We start from the raw sequence: 22997 nt of genomic DNA, 5'->3' as shown, positions 1-22997 counted from the left end.
TTCTATGAAAGGGCTTCTCTACCAAAATGTCACCTTATTCCTTAGTGGGCATCCCACCCTTGGCTAGCTCTATTACATTCTGAATACTCAGTGTAGTTTTATAAAGACAAAAATAATACACAACGCAGAAAGACTGTTTCGTGATTTGGTAAAACCTGTCTGAGGTAACTGTGAGCTATGAATTTTTAAGAGTTAGGGAATTTGATTAGAAGGATCCACGAGGTTTTCTCAGACAGGGGCATAAGGACATGATTAATTCTAATGCTGTGTCTGAGCTGGGATTAAGCATTGATGAGCAAGATCAGAAAGAAAGGCAGCGAGACCAGTGAATGATATTGCAGGCGTCTCACTAATGCTATTCGTGTTTGCTCTGCGTAGGTGCTGTGCTGAAGGTAAAAAAGAACTCTTATACCTACCACATGGAAACCACAATCACATTCCTCCCCAGCTTCTACGTATCCATTTCCACATTCTGTGGGCTCAAATAGCTGAGGCCATTAGGGAGAGAAAGGAAAAACATTTTAATTTATCACAGGAAATCAGCACACCAATCAGGCCACATATATGGCCCTTCAATCAACTATCCCGTAGTATTCTTTTGTGAGCTGTTGCAATGGTATCTTATAAATGATGTCTGTGTGGGAAATACTGTTCACTTATTAATAATACTTATAAAACCCATATTTTATTTTTAAATATATTTTTATTCATTTCAGAGAGGAAGGGGGAGAGAGAGAGGGAAAGGGAGAGGGAGAGGGAGAGGGAGGGAGAGAGAGAGAGAGAGAGAGAGAAACATCAATGATGAGAGGGAATCATTGATCGGCTGCCTGCTGCACACCCCCTACTGGGGATCAACCCCACAACCCGGGTACCGGGGACCCTTCAGTCCACAGACCGAAGTTCTATCCACTGAGCCAAACCGGTAGGGCTAAAACCCATGTTTTAAATGGGGCAATATCTCTTGGAGGATTCTGTGGTGGTGGGCTCCAGAGGTGACCTCCATCATCACAGTTACTTTTTATGGAGATAAGCTGTCAACAAGAATGGATCACTTCTCATATTTGCTAATGGAGCTAAGGTGCATTGCTAAGAAGGCTCATATATCTAATTTGCTGACTTATCTCAAGCCAGCTGAGAAGACATCAAAATTGTCAAAAGGATAAAAATGTTTCAGTCCAGCCAAACGTGATATACACAATCAAGCAAACACAAATAAGCTTAGAATAAAATGTGGCTGGAAGTCCACTCCCATCATTCTCATTGAAAATAAATCCATACTGCCTGAAGCATGTTAAGTACATACGCAGACATATACATGGATGTACAAAAATCTCTCGGTGCTTCCAGGAGGATTGAAGAGTCAAATGTTGACAATAAACCACCCTATGATGCCATGAACTTGCTCACCAGATAAACACTATTGCAACCAATTGTGGAGGCAGTTGATTGTTTATGGGAACCATTCCTACTTCCCTTAACCTGGGCAAGATTTCTCTGTGCATGTCCAGCACACTCCAACCCAAATCTCAGAGCCATGAGTAGGAGAGGGAGAAAGAGACTCCTTCCCCACCACCATCACACACCCAAGCCAGGGGTGGCTTCCACTGAGTCCACCTGAGAAAGATCTGATCCCCCCTTCCACTTCCAGGAAGGAGAACTATTATAAGAAACAAGGAAGATTTCCAGGAGATTTGGGTGGGATTCCCCAGCGGGCAAGTCCAATGAATGAAATCAACAGTCCTAATGCCTGCGGTATTTTGATCAGCAAGCAGGAGAAAATGGAAAAGGGAAGGGCAGACCGGAACATGTAACCTTAGGACTCTCCTCTCGAGACAGGTCACTGCAGCACACCACATGGGAAACATGGCCTTGGGAAGGTTCCCACGGCACAAAAAAGATGCACACGGGTCATGTAAAAACACATAAAACATGCATCCATACAGTCATTGACTGAAAACACTTGGAAAAAGTCAGTTCTTTGTTACATACATAAAAACTCTTTCCCTGGAATCCAAAGGGGCTTTTTACAAAACATGCTAATATGCCATTTCCAGAGAAAAACAATTTCATGTTTACAAACTTTTAAAATTAAAGGTAGATGGTTACTTTTAAGTTTCCAGCTTACTGGAATCATTTTCTTTCTGCTCACAGGCAATGTCAGACATCTAGTGATGGATCCTTATACACACACTCAAAATCTTAACCTTTCCCAACAACTCAGTGTTGTTGCCTCACATGTGATGCTTATAATTAGTTGGTGAGCTGCAAGGCAGGTAAAATTGGCCACATGCATTGCATTCAAAATACCAGTTGCTCACATTAATTCATCATTACTCATTGCATCCATTTTATACACTCTGGAGTTGTCAGGTTTCTGTTGCATTGAGATGAATGTCATAAAAGGCAGGCAGCCAAGTTTTAATGATGCAAGTTCACTTTAAAATTCCTATTTCTTTTTCTGCAGCCTTACTGAGATTCTATACAAATGTCAGGCATCAAACTACCATCCCCTGGCTATAGCAGTAGCACTTAATTATGGGGATAGGAATAAATTATTCTGTCAGTTACCCACATTAGTACTGATTTTTTTAAACGGCTAACATGATTTCACTGCTCTCTCAATTTGCAGAGTGTTAAACACTTTGTATAGCAATGGACTTGTTTTGACTTAAAGGAAATATGAAATGTGCAATGTTAGAATGTCTATACCATCTGCTAATTAGCACCAACCCTGTCTTTTTGTCTGTTGAGCAACTTCTTCCAAACATATTACTATAGGTCTGTAGTCCCGTACCAAAAGCTTTATATCTGGTGAATTTGAGGATTCTGGCTTTTCTGGATTTTAGAAAAGTATGATGCATTTACCATGTTCCATGTAATAACCCTGAGGGGCCTATTGGATGCCCTATAATCAAACACATTAATATTTCCACAGCAAGACTTACAAATGTTCACACTATGAGGGATAAAGATTTTCAGTTCAGGACAAGTGTCACTGTCCATTGTGTCTTCTGCAAACTAATAAAAATGCTTCCAGTTTTCAGAGCTTTTGAATGAAGGAATTTGTGGATAAGGGATTATGACACTGTATATATGAACTTCAATGAAATGTCAATTGACAATGTGGACTTTCCCAAGTAAAGAGACTGTGTAATATAAATACATATATGTGTTAATGGGATCCATAAATACTTGGCCCATTTTTTTTTTTTGCTCTCTGATATTAGAAATGCTTCTTTTCTGGGAGAATAGACTATGAGAGAGAGGAAGGAAGGGAGGAAAGAAGGAGGGGAGGGAGGGAGAGAGGGGAAGAAAGGCCCAGCTGGTGTGGTTCAGTGGTTGAGCACTGACCCATGGACCAAGAGGTCCTCGGTTTGACTTGACCTGACCCCAATAGAGGGCTGTTCAGGAGGCAGCCAATCAATGTGTCTCTCTCATTGATGTTTCTGTCTCTCTATCCCTCTCCCTTCCTCTCTCTGAATATCAATAAAAATATATTTTTAAGAAAGAAAGATAGGATGGATGGAATGACGGAGGGAGGAGAGGAGGGGATGGGAAGGGAAGGAAGATGAGGGGAAGGGAAGGGAAGGGAAGGGGAGAGGAGGAGAGGGGAGGAGAGGAGAGGGCCAAGACATTAGTTATACCCCCAGAGAGAATGTTAAGGCCAAATGGAATTTTTGTCAGAGAAATAAGTTAAAGCAATATATCTTAATGTAATCCACTATTTCTTAGTAGCAGGGTAAAAACCCTAACCTGAAATTTCAAATATATTTTAATTAAAAGACTGTTTCGGGGAGAGGGTTAGGAGAGGGTGCAGCAGCTAGCGCTAAAAAACAGATTCAGAACAGTAAAATTATAGTTCATTTAAACAGGTCTCAGTCTTCAACATGAGAAAGGCTTTGGTAACTAAATATTAACTTATTGACAACAACCCTGCTTTCCAAGACAAGTATCTGATACTTGGCACTGTTCCATTGTGTGTGTGTGTGTGTGTGTGTGTGTGTGTGTGTGTGTGTGTCTGAGAGAGAGAGAGAGAGAGAGAGAGAGAGAATATTACACGTCCTAAGTTACTAACCTTTGTTGGCCTGTTGAAAAGGCAGGCTCCACCTCCTCTCTGTAAAAAGTCTCTATATTCCAAAATGCTGCACTTTGAGAATTTTCTGGAATGGGATACCCTGAGGAAATAAAGAATCAATTATATAAATAACTTCCCAAAAGAAGTCATCAGAGAAGAAAATTAAAACCCTGGATTTAAAACAAAATGTTCACTCTGGACTCAAGACGATTCTACACAAATTTTGACAAGGTACTTATGTTCAAATCGGCAAAGTATGTGTGATCGAGTTTATAAAAATAACCTGGGGGCTAGGGGACAAGCTCCTCAGCATCCAAGCTTTTTCATGCCTGGCTTTCAAAGACTTTTTGAAAAGCTCATCACAAAACTTCTTCGTTAAGCCTGTATTTTAAAATGTGGTCATTTTTATTTGCTCTGTCTCAGTAAAGGTAGGCACTTTTTTGTCTCTGTCCTGAATAAAAAAACCTCAGGAACCCACTGGATTTTTTTTTTTTTGAGGAGGGAGTTGTAAGGGTCAATTATTAATGATTGTATAATGCAAGCTTCCACAAAACAATTCCGGTAAACAAGAAAACCCTAAAAGAATGTATTAGGCCATATATATCTGTGTGTACATGCATATATGCTTTTAGTGTACACACACACAATACAAACAGAATTAGGGTAAGCTACTGTGAATAATAGCTCCCTGTTCTCAATCACAAATACTATTATTAGGTGACATTCATGATTTAGTAGGATTACAATATGAGCTTCTCTATGATTTGATTAATCAAATTACTATCTCTATGCCAGTCAGTACATAGGGGAATGTTATACACATAGTCAAGGTTAAACTAAATCACGCACATTAATTCCTTGAGCATATTTGTAATAGTACTTGATTTGAAATTTGAAAGGCCACTTATGCCAGGAGGTAATCCAATAATTCTCTGTATCCTGATATATGAGGGCAGTGTATGGAAGAAGGTGAAATCTGCCATTGTTGACAGTGATCTCTTACAAGAACTACACAGAAATGTGTACTTGAAAAAATAAATATTAATGTTAGTTTTATCATATCCTATATGCAGTCTCAAAAAATTCATTTAAAGGGGATCAAATACATGGTGACAGAAGATGATCTGACTTTGGATGGTGGGCACACAATGCAATATGAAGATCATATATCATAAAAATTTATACTTGAAACTTATACAATCTTATTAACAAATGCCATCCCAATAAACTTAATAAAAAGAAAAAAGTCATTTTGAAATTGGGAGTTTAGATACCGACCTATAGAACCAATATTTTAAGTAGTGTTACTTTCCTATAGCAGTCCTCCAAAAAGCCTGCTTAAAAGCCAAAATATTACTAAACTATGGTTCAACAGCAAGGGGCTATGCCGTTTCTGTGTTCTAAAATAGCAGGCAGAATGGCCGACTCCCCCTGCAAACCCTCATGCTCACACTCCTGTCTGTCCTATGAGCTGAACTCCTGGTGGGAGAATAAGGAAAGGTCTCTGTCCAAACAGCTCAGGTTTCTGGCACCTGGGGCGCTTAGGGATGGGGGTAGCACTAGAAATGGCCGATGTGTTGAGCAGATGTCAGGAATGGGGCCAAGAAGTAGGAGGGGCACAAGGTGAGAAACCTCTCCCATCCATAAGGAGAAGATTCTAGCGCAGGGGCCTTGGGACAGAGGTTGCCATGGGGGAAGGGTCCCTGGGAAAGAGGACAATGTTTCCAGGCCTTGGTGCACAGAAGCAATGGCAGCTCTGGGACAGAGAGGAGGTAGGTGAGGAAATGTTCAAATGTCTATCAGTAGAAGACTACCTAATTTAGACTCGATCTGTCTTAATAATAAAAAAAATTATTGGTTATATAAGCAGTACAGTACAATTTTTATTACAGCAACATATCTATTGGCGAGTTCCTTAAGATATAAATTGATGACTAAATTGGTTTTCACTGACTGCTTCAGGTAGACAACCAGCTTTTATTCTAAGTGTACTGAAAAATTAATATCTCTATTAAACTTAGAAGCATTTAATACTGTGCTATCTTTAAGGGTTAATAGACATAGAAGTAGTTACTATATCTTACACTGATCATCAACTTTAAATAAAAAATTAAAACATAAAGTAAATTAGTCCTTTCATCTTTAAAATATCAGATAATTAATTATTGAATTTATACTAAGTGCTTAGCTTAAAAGGCCAGTACCGAGAGATTGTGTATCTAATTATATGCAGCAATTGCAGTGAAAGACATTCATCAAACGCACGTATATGAAAATTTACCCTGTTTCCTCCATTATGCAGCCTCCCCAGGATTCTGTGCAGTCACATTCTAGTCCAAAGAAACAAAGCAACAGAAGAAAAAAGAAACAACGAAAGTCACATCTGTCATTTGCATTACAGCTCTTCAATAATTTCTTAATTCTAATTCCACTCCTAGGTACAGACAGTGACGTCTCACAGAGCAAAATCGACTTCCTTTAAATCAATACGTCTTCATTCTTTCCAGAAGTAAAGGTCACCTCCTAACAGCCGGCAAGAAATACAATTGTGCCTCTCCTCGTTATTGTAACTCAGAGAACTCAATTAAATTCCTCATTCCAATGTTGAATGAAAAGTACCCTGGTCTGGACCACAGAAAGCAGGAGCTGTGATCCCAGTTCTCCTTGGTGAAAGGGTCCCATAGGGAAGCGACTTAGCATGTCTTGAGGTTCAGTGTTTCCACCTCTAAAATGGGGAAGGTGTCTCTCTGCTTAGACGCCAGGGTGGTCCTGGGGCTCACATGACGTGGTAACCTGTGAGCTCTCTGTCCACTGCACTGCTCTACGGCACAAATGCAATGAGCCATCATCACCGTCCTGCTCCCAGAGCATACTGGAAGTTAAAGAGTCCAATTTGCTATGGTCAGAACAGGGATCGGCCAGAGACCTGAAGAACGCTATGCTAAACGGTTTGGTAAGAGAGAGCCATCTAAAACAGACGTGTAGATAATCATTTACATTAAATAACAATCATTAGCATAGATACCAAAGACTGACATATTGATATTGTGAGGGGCTATTCTTGTCACTTATTTTTCCCTATTCTCTTTTCTATCATAATTTTAAAGAAAGACTCCCAAATTGATTTTTTATCATCAAAAGCTCAAAACTAATAATTATCTAGCTAAACAAACAATTCACAAAGGAATTAAGAATTTTAGGAAGGGAGGAACTATGCCAAGCACTAATGAACACTATTTCTCCCCCTATTCCATCATCTAACTCAGTACCACCTCTCAGCTGACCCCAGCACTGGCCTCTTCCTGGCTTTAAGGCATCTAAGCCAGCTGATGAACCTCCTTTGGTGTGTACTGTTTTCTTGGGAAAGCAAATACTCTGAGCAAGATGTTGATAAATGCAAGTCTGGAGATAAGTGCCACAAGACTTAACATATCCATAATGTGATGCCCATTGAGAGCATTGAGAAGCTCCTGGATATTTCCATAATACCATGCATTCAGGAAAATCATTTGATAGTAGTCAAAAAGTATCAAATGTAAACGTTAAGGTACATTTCCATTCTTTCCTCCTTTGGGGAGGTTGGGGAGCGGGAATGTGCCTGGTGTCTGATATTTTCACAGGGGAAGGAAACTTCCATTTCATTCCAAAGTAAGAGGATAATTTGAGTGAACACCTTGGTCTTTCCTTCCATGGGATTACATTACGTGAGTCCTGGGCACTTTTGCCTTCTATCACAAAATGTATTAGAAATTATATTTTATTATTGTGTTGGTATAAAGAGGAATATAATCCATAGTGGATTTTATTCTGATTTTTAAAGAAATTAAAATTTTTCATGGACCCCTAACACTACTGTGGGCCTCAGACACTCTGTCACTGGAAACTCAGGTCTGCCTTTCCATCCACCTCTAGTCTGATCAACAACCAGAGGAACACCCTGGAGATAAGTGCCACTAGACTTAACATATCCATAATGTGATGCCCATTGAGAGCATTGAGAAGGTCCTGGATATTTACTTCAAGTCTCCAGCACTGGCTGCATTTTCCTACCAGCTAGGATCTGTGGCTCTGTTTGCACTCCTCTCGGCCCTGCCTGCCCACTAGAGCATATCCTCTACCACCTGCCCCGATGCTCATAAGGCCCTGGATCAGGGCCTCCTGTCCGGGAGGCTTCTTCTCTATCGTTTCTTGCTAGGACTGGTGGATGGGTTTAATTAGAGGTAGGTAGGTAGGTAAGTTGAGTTTGAGCTCCTTTTTGACTCTAGATCTAAGCTATTTCCTGAGCCACCTGTACTCTTATTAAACTAGTGATGGAGCCCCCTGGGGCATCGTGTGTCTATACTCAGGTGGTTAGAACCCAAAGGGGGAGGTGTCACCACCCCCAACACTCCACAGTATGAGAACGCTGATCACACTCTGAGAATGTGAGTATGCTTTTGGGGACTTTGAAAAAAAGACATTTCTACAACCCAAACATAATAAGAATTACCTTGAGTTGCTCATCTTATCATTGTTTTAGAGGAAGGAGATATACTACAATTAAAGTACAATGACTTAGAAAAGAAGCATATGTATCTGTTAACTGGTCATGCATTACACAGACATGCGAGTGAGTAAGAAGGTCGGTGTACATACTTGGCTTTCTGCTAGAAGGTTCCCATTGGATTCCAAGGTTTTGAGCCAGGCTCTGCGATAATACTTGTGCCACTGCCATTGGAAGACCATACTGTTTTTCAGAGTTGAAAGTGTGTGGGAAACATTTGAGAGAGTGCACAAAACTAGTTATTATTTCTTCATCATCACCATGTAACATCTCAGTTCCCTAAGAGCCTCATAGCATCAGAAAGCAGCATCTGCTCCTTTATCACTTCTTCCTGGCAACTGGGCCCAGGAAGCAGAAAGCCTCTGATACTACATGGCACCTCTCCAAACCTTATGCTCTCCTCTCACATGATATTGTAACATACAAGTCATAAAAGGTTCTGCCCCAACTCAACTCATATCAAACCAAGAATAAATTCAACTTCCTAGAAGCATGTCAAGAGGACGCCACTGAAAGGTGGTCATGAGGATAAGCTGGAATACTCTGGTATGGCTCAAGGTTTAGATACAGTTGGTTCGGCTTTTTGGGTGCGACTGCCAACTGTTACCAGAATTTTCTTTACATAAATGAAGATACTGAGGTTAAGGAAATAACTGCTTCAATTACTTCTACAGATAGGTAGGTAGAAGGCATAAATATAAAATAATTACATAGGGACAAAACAGAGATGCTGAGTAGATACAATCACAAATTCTTTCCTATAAATGAGTTAAACCTAACTTTGGCAAAAGAGCATTATAATTTTCAAAAATAATTGTAAGGGATTAACAAGCTTGTAAAAATGTATCTGTAGAGGCCAAAAGAAACCTCTTTGGCTTGTACTTGCCTGATAAAAAGGAAAACTATCACTATAAAATGAAACGATACCTCTTTTCTTACAAGGTTTATTTATTAATATAAACATTCATACTGTATTCTCATCATTATCATTCTAAACAGGCCTGAGGAAGGATGTAAACTGGGCCACGGGGGCGGTGGGGGAGGGGGATCAGATCAGATGCAAAGATAAAGCTCTACTTTAAGAACACTGACAAGTTTTACCTCATTCACACCAACTCCCCTTGTGCGAGAACAGACACCTCCGAAGTAACTCAGACTGCTTCTCTTATAGTGGAATGTCACGCGCCTTAAGGAAGAAAATCGGTATTAGGAAGCCAATGTAGTGACCATCACATAAGCTCTCCCCAAACATGTCTACTCTCCTACATTGAACACCCCCAAATCATCCTCCTTCACGATAATCAAAAACTGCATTTCAAAAACATTGAAATTTATGCTGTCATAAAAACCTTTAGATTTATGTTATGTTAATAATCTCAGTTGAGCAAATATTAACTGAGCCCCTACTAAGCATCATGTACGAGCTCAGGAATTGAGAACACAAACTCTTGATTTTCTTCCAATAGAGACTATCTAGTAGTTATACAAAATATTGCTGATTATTACAAAATGTTGATTAAAGACTGGAAGAAGAGAAAGTAAACAGTAAAGGTGAGAGGAAAGGAAGGAAACTTTGATTGGTTTGATCCCAGGAGAGAACCTGAGAGAACTGTCTGAAAACAGCCTCATCGTATGTGGGGAACACCTATTACACACCAGAAAATATGGTACCTCTGTTCCTCAGTGATAGTTCAATGTTATTCAATAATTCACTTGAAAAGTCTATATTTCCTAGCCTCTCTTGCAGCTCAATATGGCCATATGAGTAAGATTTAGCAGCCCTGGCCTGTGTTCCTCAGCACAGAGCTTAGGCCCGCTCACCAAAGAGCCTCAGATTCGATGGCCAGTCAAGGGTTCATCCCCAGCATAATTGGGGCACATGTGGGAGGCAACCAATTGATGTGTCTCTCTCACATCTATGTTTCTGTTTTTCTCTCTCTCTTCCCCTTCCTCCCCTCCACTCTCTCTAAAAATCAATGGAAAAAATATCCTCAGGTGAGGATTTAAAAAAAAAATTAACAAATGATTTCTTGGTGACACTCATGTGTGCAAGCTTTCAGGAAATCTGCTTCAAAGGAACTAATTCAGCGGGAAGGCATGCCTTCTTACAATCATCCAGGACCATCATTCCTGCCCTGTAATAAAGGCTGGAGCACCAGCAACCACCTTGAATCACGAGGTGACCTTGCGGATGGAAGGTCTGAAGGTAGGGATATGCTCTGAAGGTAGATCTAATGACGATGGAACCAGCAGCCTCCCAGCACCAGACAGCCTTCCTCCATGCTTCTCATTTAATGGAGAGAGGAATCAACATCACTCTCTTTTTTTCTTTTAATATATTTTTATTGATTTCAGAGAGAAAGGGAGAGGGAGAGAGAGATAGAAACATCAATGATGAGAGAGTATTACCCATCGGCCGCCTCCTGGATGCCCCCTACTGGGGATCAAGCCCACAACCCAGGCATGTGCCCCTGACTGGAATTGAACCTGGGACCTTTCAGTCCACAGGCTGATGCTCTATCCACCGAGCCAAACCAGCTAGGGCTCAACATCAGTCTTGTTCAAAATCGATATATTGATATAGAACTTAACTCATAAAATAAAGGGATAAAGACAAATGTCAAACCAAAGATGGTGGGCACATACGAGATGAGATGCACAGCATCGGCGTGCTGCTTGATACGCTGCCGGTATTTGGAGAATTCATGGAGCATCTGCACAAGGTTGGTGGTGATGTCTATGTGATCCTTCTCAGTCCAGGTCTCCACAGCCACTAGGACAACCCTGGTATTGAGCTGCTCCTTGTAAATCTGAGGGGACACAACAGGACAGGTGCAGGGGGGATACACTGGGTCAAACGTGCACAATCAGTGATTCAGAGTCGGTGGGATGATGGGAGGGGAGGGGAGAGGAGAACACGAGGTCATCATTGGCTCATTCGAGAGAATCTTCATTTCCTTTCCATTTTCCAAGAGCAACAATAACAATGAACAATCACACAATTTGGCCTCTCCTATAAGATTGTTTTCATCTGAAATCAGCACCGTTAGTGGCCAGGCATCTCACTTCAGGATAGATGGGAGGGATGTCAAGATTCTAAAGCCTGGATATAAATTCAAAACAGGGTTCAGAAAAAACACCCTCCCAAACCTCATAGGAGGTAACAGGTTGGAACCAAATTCATCAGCCCTGGGTAGTGTAGTATGACCAGTTATTCCTACAAGACTGGAACAGATCACTAAATCCTTGGATAAGCACCAACCGCATGGCTGGCTTGCCCTTGGATGCTTTGTGAAATGAAAAGTAAAATAAGACTGGGAAAGAATCCCAGAGCCGAGGCCAGAAGAGGAAAGAGCAGATTTGTATCACCATTTCACCTTCACCACAGGGTGGCATCACTCACAGCGTTTCCATTGTGTCTCTCCACTCTCTTTCTCTACTTCAGGCCCGGCAGCTAAATAATTCACATAATTAAGCAATTTCAATGAATGTTGTCATTTTGTCCTATTTTCAAGCTAATTAAGAAAATAACGGCTGACCTTTGAACACACTGCAGAGCGGGAGTCGCAGCATGCCTAAATCAACCTGAAGCAGAAATGATTTTTACAAGGAGCAAGTGAAATGTAATGTCTTTTCAAAATCAATTGTTCAGCTTCAGAACCTTATATGGCAATCCAAAATACAAATTACACTTTGCAAGATGTGATTCGGTTCAATCATGCTGAAATGACTAACAGAGGAATGCTGCCAAGTAAACAGCTTTGGCAGGGGGAAAGGTGTGTTTAATATTCTCATTTCCATATTCACTTATAATTTTCCTCTCAGAAGACTGACAAGAGCTGAAATTAAAGGAAACCAGGTACAAAGTGGCTTTCAGAATTTCAATCCTAACTCCATACGACACTCTGTGCCCCTCCAGCTGTGCCTACCAGGCATTCTAGGCTATGAGTCTTTATAGGGTTGGGGGTTTTTGGACTGTTTAAAGGGCAGAAAAGAAGGCAGTTCTTTGGAGAAAATAAGTATCATTTAAGTATTCGGCAATTTATAAAAAGGTTTTTTTCCCCCCTAGTTAAGAGGGAACATAACAATAAATATCAGATTAAAATATATTTAGCTGAACAAACTAGCACTTAACATTGGAATACACAAAGTAGTATGCTATCTTTAATTGATGACTAGTCTAATGAGCAATTTATTGGAACACAATGAATAATATTCACATCTACGGAGTGCCTACCTAACAGGAAAAAGCAAGAAAATCTTAACCATCATTCCCTGTAATTTACAAAATAAGAGGAAAAAATTATCAACATAAAAGTTTTTAGTTCGAGGTCTTTGTAAGGAGATATGTATTTTACTGTTTCAAATTAGTTTTGTGTGGGGACACACTTAATTCTGTCACCTGGAAATGAAGTCTGAAGCATTCTACTAAGGGGAACAGTAAGAAGATAAATTTGAGTTCTTTTAAAAAAATTATTTTTGTATTTCCTATACCCTTCAAACATGGTCCACCTCAATCTATTAGTGTGCTTCTGCGATATGTTTAAGTCAATAAGCTCAATTGATCATTACGGACAAAGTCTCCTTTGTCAGGTTGAATTGACACTCTTCTTGGTAGCTAATTTTCTCCAGGATTTCTGTCCTCCTTAAGCTCTGGAGACAATGAGGTCCAGACAACACTTAGAAGCAACTCTCATGGATTTTTGGAATTCCATGAATAACTCAACAGTCCCCTGAAACTCTGACAACACTACTCTTTGTGAAGCAGACCACTCTATAATTCCTCAGCCAGATGAACTTAAGGATGGCATTTTCACTTTTGCTCAAGCAAGAACTAAAGTAACAAGTAAGCACATTGAGAGATAAAGCATTTCGCCTTGGAAACAGAGGTTCGAGAAAACGGGGATACTTACGGAATCTACGAGGTTGACCACAGACTTTGCAAAGTTGTTGGTGTGTGCATGAGAAGAGCGATACTTCTTATACTGGAGAGGAAAAAAAGATATACCAGTCAATGCCAAATCATAATTTTTTTTCTTTTTATTGAATTGATTGGGGGGACACTGGTTAACACAATTATACAGGTTTCAGGCAACACATCATTTGTACACTGTATTTGACCCCGAGTCAAATTTCCACCCATCACCATTTATTCCCCTGATACCCTCCTCTACTTTCCTCCACCTCCCACCCCTGGCAATCACCACACTGTTGTTCGTGTCCATGAGTTTTTCTCATTTTTCCCCTCTTTTGCTTAACCCCTCTCCCTCCTCCCCAGCGCCACCCTCCCCTCCAACAGTGGTCAGACTGCTCTCTATCTATGAGTCCATCACTGCTCTTTGGAACAACATGGATGGACCTGGACAGCATTATGCTAAGTGAAATAAGCCAGTCAGAGAAAGACAAGTACCATATGATTTCACTTACATGTGGCATCCAATGAACAAAATGAACCAAATCATAATTTAATGGTAAATATAAAAATTCTATAAAAGCAGGAATCTCATAGCAGCAGTAGAAATTGGGGATTAAAATTAAAGAATTTAGTGGGTATGGTGGTGTTCTTATTTATTTCTGTGTTAGGCAGCGAAACTCTGATGATCTAAAACATCCAGGATATTCCAGGTAACACAGAGGGCCGACAGAAATATGTGTGAGAAGCTTTACTCCTGAGAAGGAAGTTATTTCAGTCTTAATGTCTATAAATACAACCCTTTCATTTTCAATGAAACAACCTTCCCAGCTTATAAAGGGCTTACACCAATAAATTTAGTCCCAATTGGACACCCTCCTCACTTTAAACTCAAGGGCCATACACAGATCAAGAAAATTTCTTAGGTAGCACTTTAAATATTGTCCATGATATGGAATGTATCTGTCATACATTCTAGTATATTCTTTCAGAAGAATGCCTCCTCCAAATGAAGCCTTTTGCTTTTGACTGCTCAAAGTTAGAACAAGAAGAGACATAAAGTAAAAGTGAAATGTGACGATAGCTCATGATCATTTAAGAAAAAATAAATTAATAGAATAATTGTGAAGCAATATCTGAAGGGCTACAGTTTTAGCAAGGAGTACTTTGCTTAGAATGTCTTAGAGAGGATATTTAAAAACAAAAGTATACCCAGGGGGGTTATGAACTCTACTGAGCAAAACAAACAAACAAACAAACAAACAAAGTTCCCAAACTACCAAATCAAATTTGCACCATAAGTTTTAAAAAGGTGCTTCAATTATGTAATTATTAAAATAATGCACCCTTCGTAAAGATTAAAAATATTTCCACATTGGAAAACCATGATACGCTTTTTTTTCTCCTTTTCCACTTTCACATTATAAACTAACTCTGTTACTATATTTTTTAAACAAAGAATATATATCTTAATGCTTACATTCTGATATTTATTTTTGATAATAGTAAGCACACTAATCAGCCCATGATAAATGTTCAATAAATTAGTATTGTGTTTGTTGCTAGTAGCATTCATTAATTTTATAATGATTATATTTACAATATTTGCTTTGGTGTGAATATTTGCATCTACCCCAAAATTCATATGTTGAAATCCAAACCCCCAAAATGATGGTATTAGGAGGTGGAACCTTTGGAAGTACTTAGGTCATGAGGGTAGAGCCCTCATGAATAAGATTAATGTCTCTATAAAAGATGGTCCAGGGAGATCCCTAGTCCCTTCCACCGTGTGAAGACACAGGACATTTTAACAGGTTTTTGTGTGTTTTTTTTTAATAAATGGAGCATAAAGAAGTTGCTATAAGTAGCTCAGCATTTTAAGTTGCCTATTTTTAAAAAAAGCACCTTTATTGTTGAAAGTACTACATATGTCCCCCATTTTTTCCCATTGACCCATTATAGACCCTTTCCCCTCTACCCCAGGCCTCCACTACCCTACTGTCTGTATCCATGGATTATGCATATATGTGTACAAGTTCTTTGATTGGTCTATTCTCACCCCCCCATTCCTCCCCCCCTCCCCCACCCCACCTTCCCTCTGAGATTCATCAGTCTGTTCCATGCTTCTATGTCTCTGGGCCTATTTTGTTCATCATTTTATTTTGTTTATTAGATTCCACATTTGAGTAAGATCATGTGATACTTGTTGCCTACCTTTTTTAAAAATATATTTTATCGATTTTTTACAGAGAGGAAGGGAGAGGGATAGAGAGTTAGAAACATCGATGAGAGAAAAATATCGATCAGCTGCCTCCTGCACACCCCCCAACGGGGACGTGCCCGCAACCCAGGTACATGCCCTTGAGTGGAATCGAACCTGGGACCTTTCAGTCCGCAGGCCCACGCTCCATCCACTGAGCCAAACCGGTCAGGGCTTGTGGCCTATCTTTAAAAGTAAAAAGCAAAAGTCTCTTTGGGGTGATGAAAATGTTTGGAATTAGATAGAGGCAATGGTTCACCACTTAGTAAAGGTACTAAATACCACTGAATCGTAAACTTTAACAAAAATCTTTGGCATTAGGAAGCACACGTCACAAGAAGGAAAAATACTAGCTGACACCTCCTCTATGCAATGGTGTTACACACCTATTAAGGTACATTTTATTTTCCTTCTGAATATTAATTTGTCCTTTTTGGAAACCTCTTTTTATAGTATAATGGTCAAGAGGAATATGACACGCAAGTTGTAAAATAAAAGTCTTTTTAAGTCTATCAAAATGTGATGAGACTTTCATTTATTTCATGTTTGTAATTTTCAAGTCTCTGATTTTCCTTTTAGAAAGATCACTCTGCTTGCTATGAGTTGAGTGAATTAGATAAGTTCAAAAATGGAAACAGAGACCTGTTGAGAAATTATTACAATAGTCCAGGTAACAGATAACAAAGGCTGGACATTTATAGAGACTGTGAAAGGTGAGAAAAGAGAATAAAAAGATGTCTCCTAGGTTTTGAACTTGAATAGCTGGGGGGATGGTAGTGCCATCTAAAATAATGAGAGACACTAAGAGAAAAGAAGTTAAGGACCTCACTTTAAACTCAAGGACCTCAATTATAAGAACTTATATACTTATATGCATAGTGCATGGACATGGGAAATAGGGTAGTGAAGACCTGGAAGGGGGGGAGAGTAGGGGTTGGGAGGAGGGGGTAAAGGGGAGGGAAATGGGAGATATCTGTAATACTATCAACAATAAAAAATATATTTTAAAAAAAAATGTTTAGGACCCAGGAACCAAGGGTTCTGATTTAGAAATGTTAAAGTGAGATGCCTATTCAATATTGAAGTACAGATGTCAAGTAAGCAGTTGAATATGTAACTATGGACCTCAGAAACTAAGAGGTATAAAGAGTGATGAATTTAAGTCATGATATTATTTGAAGACTTGAGACTGGAAGTGGTCATTTTGGGGGAGAGTTATCAAAAGAAAAGAGAGCCCCAAGCCAAGCTTTAGGGCATTCTTATAATTCCAGAGGTCAGATGTAAGAGACTAAGAAGAAATGACTGGTGAAGTGGGAGAGCCGTTGTGTCACAGAAGCTTAGAGATGAAGAAAATGTTTCAAACAGGAGAGAATAATCAATTGTGTCCAGTGCTGCTGAGAGAGTGGGCAAGTAAGATAAGGACACAGTGAGCTCTAGGGTTTGTTCACTTGAACTTCCAGTTAATTAACCACCTAGCATGTACTAGGATCTATGGTAAGTCTTTCTCCTACAAGAAATATTTGTTCCTCACAACTCTATGAGGTGGATTTTATTATCCCCATTTTATAAATGTGGAAAGTGAGGCTCAGAGAGGACAAATAAAAATAGCCATGATCACACAACTGGAATTCAACGGGTAGTCTGGATTGAGATAGGAAATAAACTTGTTCAGTTAATAATTCTTATAAAAGAGTTTATGTATATTCCTAATAAATCATGATTATTAATAAGAACTCTTAATTTATTAGGTACCTATAAAATATAGTGGTTTTTCACTCTGTTTTACATCTAAAACTAATAGAGAATAATATTGAATGTAAACTGTAATTTAAAAATAAAAATAAAATAAATAAATAACATAATAGCTTTTAAATAAGAAAAACTAAATGAGGTTTAAATTGAAAAATATTTGAGCTATTACATTTTCACTTACTGATGTACACATAAGAATAGAGCAATAAGTGTAAGCAAAACATTTTTCATGCACTTTAAAGTATTTCAACCATTTTTCAATTAGAATATGGTTTTTAATATTTATGTTTAGATTACTGGCTCAAAGAAATGTTTGCCGACCCTTATCAAGGCTATAATTGGCTCACAAATTAGGTTCCACCAGCCAGCTACTAAGATGCTTCTACAAAATTGAGGGATTTTTTTTTTTTTTTTTTTTGTCTAATGAAATCCACTGATATGATGCTTGTTCAAAATAAGATATGGGCATTTTTTTTTCAGGAAGCCAATATTAGGTTACTCTGCATTAAAAAAGTAACCTTGAATGTAAATGTAGCGCAATATTTCTATTTCCTTGCATGAATGAGAACTAATTTCATATACTAAGAAAAATGTTCAGTCTCCATTTATGATAAAACTTACTTTCACATGTTCTGATTACTGAAAATAATTAACATTTAAAGTGCCAAATTTGCCTTTTCTTCATAAACAAATACAATCCTTAAGAAGTTTGTTTTCTAAAAAAATTAGAGCTTGATTTTCAACCTAAGGGTGACAGGTATCAACATAACTGTGCTGCCTCATCTAGCACAAAGATTATAAGATGAGTGCTCTTAGTGGGATCATTATTCCAAAACTCAATAGCAAATCTCCAGATATTGAAAAACAGATGTAAATTATTCTAGTTCAGTTTTTTAAATCAGGCTTTTTTTTTCCCAAAGAGCCAGGTGTTAAACATTTACCAACATGCCAAAATTATTGGGTATACTAACAAATAGCCTAGTGATCACTGCTCTAAGCTTCAGCCAAGATATTTTATAAGAGAAATGGTTAAGCCCTGTCCAGTGTGGCTCAGTTGGTTAGAGCATCGTCCCATACCATTGGGTCTTGGATTCGATTCCCAGTCAGAGCACCTTTCCAGGCTTCAGGTTCGATCTTGTTTGGGGAGAGTATGGCAGGCAACCGATCCGTGTTTTTCTCTCACATCGATGTTTCTCTCTCTCTCTCTCTCTCTCTCTCTCTCTCTCTCTCTCTCTCCCCTTCTTCTCTCTCTCTAGAATCAATGAAAAACATATTCTTGTGTGAAGGTAAGAGAGAGAGAAATGGAGAAGTAGAATATGGTTAAGAAAGTTTCTACTTTATCTTGGTGAGAAGTCAATAGAGAGTAATAACTACCTTTATATATCTTTTTTCATGTATCTTTTCATATATCTTTTAGGTGTTACTTAAAACCACATCGAATCACATTTTACTTTGACCTTCATCTTTCTAGTATTTAAATAATCAGTTAAAGATAGTCTCTTTGGGTATATCTTTATTACATATGTTTATCTCCTATCATTATATCTGCAACAAAAAATACTAATTAGTAAGGAAAAATAACATGCTAGCAGAGCAAAGACATGGAATAAAATTAGAAAGCAGTGACCACATACATAGATGGAGAAAAGGAGAGAATAAGAATTTTAAATGAAGATAAGTGAAAAATGCCACACAGTTAAATCCATCCATTACAATCATTATTAAACAGAGAAAGTTGAGACTTCGGAAATTTCTATAAAACCCAGTGTTCCCAAACACCATAAAATAAATGAAATCGTTTAATATTTCCAAAAAATAAAACATCTAAGTATCTTGCTTTAAAAAAGTAACAAATAATAATTGAATATAAAGTGAAGTGTACTCTTTCTCAAATAAGCTGTTGGGTTCAAAACCCATTGGTTCTATACTCTTACCGTTTTGTGATCATTAACAATCATAAGTTCCAAATATTTCATTTCTTCAAACACACCACGAGATGGCTGTGGAATATAAAAATGTATGGTCAGAGATAATAGCACCTTTTCTGAGGATGACTGCTTAGTTGTAGATTGATTTTGAATTTCAGAACTCTTTGCTGCCTATTTTATAAACACCCTTGAAGAAATTTGCTCAGAAAAATAGAAAAAAAGTGACCATAAGGTGTGAGTGAACATTCAAATATTCAGAAAAGAACAATATTTAACTATTATTAAAGTGCTCATTAAGACAGAGAACAGAGCCCCATGTTGTTTTTATATTATTTTATATGTAAAAATATCCTTGAGAAAAATATACAGCATAATTCTGTAAAAGTAAATAATCTCAATTAAGATGTGATAAAAATTCACATCTATTAAAAGTTCAAGGAAAACCTATCCAAGAATCGTAGAGCTCATTGAAAAAAGGTACCAATGTACTAAAACAGAAACCTTAACTCAGGGGAGTGAAATTCTAATAATAATGTACTAATTCTTAAACACACAACTTCTCACAGGAACAAATACTAATAATTACAATATTCTAAATTCTTCCAGATTTTTATTATTACTAGATAATCCATTCAGAGCAAGGGCTAAATATGTTAGCCATTATGTTGGACTTCTTTTTCACAGTAGAAAACTACAAGGTCACTGGTCATTTTACATTTGGTAGGGGTGGACTTTAGTGAAATGTCATTAGCCTATGTAAAACTTATTATTACCAACCACATCTTTAAGAGTAAGCAAAAACATATCTCTAATTTGAAAAAAAAGAGAAAAAAAACACACCTGTATCCATAATCACCATAATACAAAAATAGGACCACAAAAAAGAGGAGGATTTCACCTACAACTAAGTTTTTGATGGCTGGAGGTCTAATTTTTTCACACACAAAAATACATTCACCAAAACCTTATCTAAAATGTACAATTTCCAGCATAATTACTTATTAAGTTATCTAGTAAATTACCATGTAATCTATATGCTGTGGAATTAATTCTCGGTTACATAGCATTCACCATGTAATTACGAGACAGTCCCGATCATTACAGCTTCCTAATCTATTATGAAAAAGACCAGGAACATAATTTCAGTTACAAAGCCCCTATACAAGTATCAATACATGGGAGCCAAAAGACAATTGTTGATTATATAATTACACGATTCTTATTTAGCAACTATCATAATACTAATGGTCAAGTAGATTCATTCTGTTCAGAAAAACACATCCAGCTTCAAAGTTTGGTATAACAGAGTTTTTAATTTGAAAGAAATAAAAATAAGCATGATTAGCCAACATTTAAAAACCTAACTCCTTCCCCTATTTTTCTTGTTAACAGAAATGTTTTATGTGATGCTATACAAGACATATTTTTAAAAGTCAGCTATATTTTCAATAGAAAAAAAATGCACTGCAATTTTCATTTAAAAACAGAGCAAAAATAACACATTCCTTATGTGACCACTAGGGCTCACAGAACACTGGAATCAGTTTATTATTGTTAACTAGGAGTCCAGCGAGCGATTGGAAATCACACAGCGCCGCCCACCCTCCAATCGCTGGTCCGGCCCTGCCTTGCTCTCCGGCCCATGAAGCAGCCGTAGCCGTTGGTGATCAGGCCCTCCCCCAGCGCAGGCACAGGCCCCTGCCGCCCTGCCCCCAACGCTGCATGCACAACCTCCTCCTGTCCAGTCGACCTGTTACAGCGTCCCGGTTAATTAGCATAGTTCTCTAGATAGATAGATAGATAGATAGATAGATAGATAGATAGATAGATAGGGAAAGATGAATAAAAAGCAATATGACTATAGACTCAACTTATAGGGGTTTGGGAGGGTTTGGGCTTGTTGTTTTTGTGTGTCAGAGGAAGCTGCCCAAATCGCAAGTGTGTTAGGTACACTGAAATACTGTATGATGACAGGCAACAATATAAAGGAGTCAAATGGCCCCACCTGTGGCTTAATGCCACACTCACATTCACTGCTCTCTTCCTTCTCCTTTTCAACCACTGTAATTCAGATAGAAAGGGCCACTGATCACTGCTTTCCACACCTGAATAAAAAATAAAAAAAAGGAATACCAGAACTTATGCTTGACTGTACTTCAATGAGAGTATGTTTTTCAAATATTATATGAAGGTAAAGCAGTCTGGAGAGCAATTTCATCTAAAATCAAAATGAAGGTGGAAAATGCATGCCGATCAATAAACACTTGATATTCTCAGTCACAAATATATTTCAATTTGTAATTAATAAATCATAATGTAATTCAAACATAATTTTCTTCCAAATATCACCAATAACATGAGTTTTTCAAGACTCATTAGAATATGCATATTTGACCTACAACCACCTGACCTTCAATTTCTGAAAGCTTAAGAGTATTCTACAGTTTAGTATATATTAAGTATATAATTCATTTTAGAATTAAAAATAATGTATGCCATGTCCTTGCTGGGTGGCTCAGTCAGTTGGAGCATTGTCCCATACACCAAAAAGTTGAGAGTTCGATTCCCAGTCAGGGAGCATACGGGAAGCAATGCATCGAAGTTTTTCTCTCACATTGATGGTATCCTCTCTCTCTCTCTCTCTCTCTCTCAAATCAATTAAAAAACATATCCTTGGGTGAGGATTAAATAATAATAATAATGTATGTCATAAGCTTTTGCATAAATTATTAAAGACTTTTGGCATCAGGATACAGAAGTAGTAACATCACGTACTGCAATAATCCAAAAGAAGCTTTTGCAAATCAGCATGCTTAAGATGCCTCAGAGAGAGACATAAAAGAGAGACAATGCAAGTTCGCTGAAGAGCAGTAAACTGCCAGGGAAATTTAAGCATGAACCTCACTGTAAATCACTCTTAAATTTGGCCTTACTCTCTGGTTCCTAACACCACTTTATTCCCAGGCTTCATTTTTCAGTCTCTCCATCGAAAACAACTATCCACCTCTCATTACATGAAAGCCACCGTTCTCTCCACAGCCCACCACACTGCTCACTCCAGATCTCAAGTCAGCTCTGCCTCCCAGCAAGCCTGCCTGTCTACCTAGTTCCACCAAGTTCTAGTTCCTATCACACAAAATAGAATGGCTACTTGAATTAAAACTTACTGAGATTCTTCATTTGCTTAGAATATTGTCCCGCCAAGGTTTTCTGGATTATATGTGGTCGACCTGTGCTTTTCTGAAACAAAAACAATTGCAGACAATTGAAAAGCAAGATGTGATTATACCTCTACAGAATAGTATTAGAACTTCCCTTAATATCCTTCCTAAAATTGGGACATTTATATGCTAATGATTTAGCTATCAAGAATGAAAAGTATAGCCTGGCCAACATGGCTCAGTGGTTGAGCGTCGACCCATAAACCAGGAGGTCATGGTTCGATTCCCAGTCAGGGCCCTTGTGTTCGATTCCAGGTTGTCAGCTCGATCCCCAGTGTGGGGCATGCAGGAGGCAGCTAATTGATG

General features: G+C 38.4%; 1 protein-coding gene across 4 annotated transcripts in view; it reads right to left on the bottom strand.

Moving 5' to 3' along the window:
- ADAM23 (ADAM metallopeptidase domain 23) overlaps positions 1-22997 on the bottom strand; it is a 152338-nt gene that overhangs the window by 40303 nt on the left and 89038 nt on the right. For all 4 annotated transcript variants that reach the window (XM_070421954.1, XM_070421955.1, XM_070421952.1 and 1 more), the window contains exons 7-16: positions 22638-22710; positions 21499-21575; positions 19477-19542; positions 13532-13603; positions 11265-11428; positions 9720-9804; positions 8711-8801; positions 6357-6405; positions 4076-4175; positions 417-488 (exon numbers count right to left, since the gene is read on the bottom strand). In XM_070421954.1, coding sequence (XP_070278055.1) covers positions 417-488; positions 4076-4175; positions 6357-6405; positions 8711-8801; positions 9720-9804; positions 11265-11428; positions 13532-13603; positions 19477-19542; positions 21499-21575; positions 22638-22710 — 849 coding nt within the window. The remainder of the gene's footprint in view (positions 1-416; positions 489-4075; positions 4176-6356; positions 6406-8710; positions 8802-9719; positions 9805-11264; positions 11429-13531; positions 13604-19476; positions 19543-21498; positions 21576-22637; positions 22711-22997) is intronic.

Source organism: Myotis yumanensis, unplaced genomic scaffold (genome assembly GCF_028538775.1).
Source record: "Myotis yumanensis isolate MYYU_CA2020_CCGP unplaced genomic scaffold, mMyoYum1.0.hap1 SCAF_8, whole genome shotgun sequence".
NCBI lineage: Eukaryota > Metazoa > Chordata > Mammalia > Chiroptera > Vespertilionidae > Myotis > Myotis yumanensis.
Note: the sequence above shows the minus strand (reverse complement) of the source record. Positions and strands in the feature narration are given on the sequence as shown.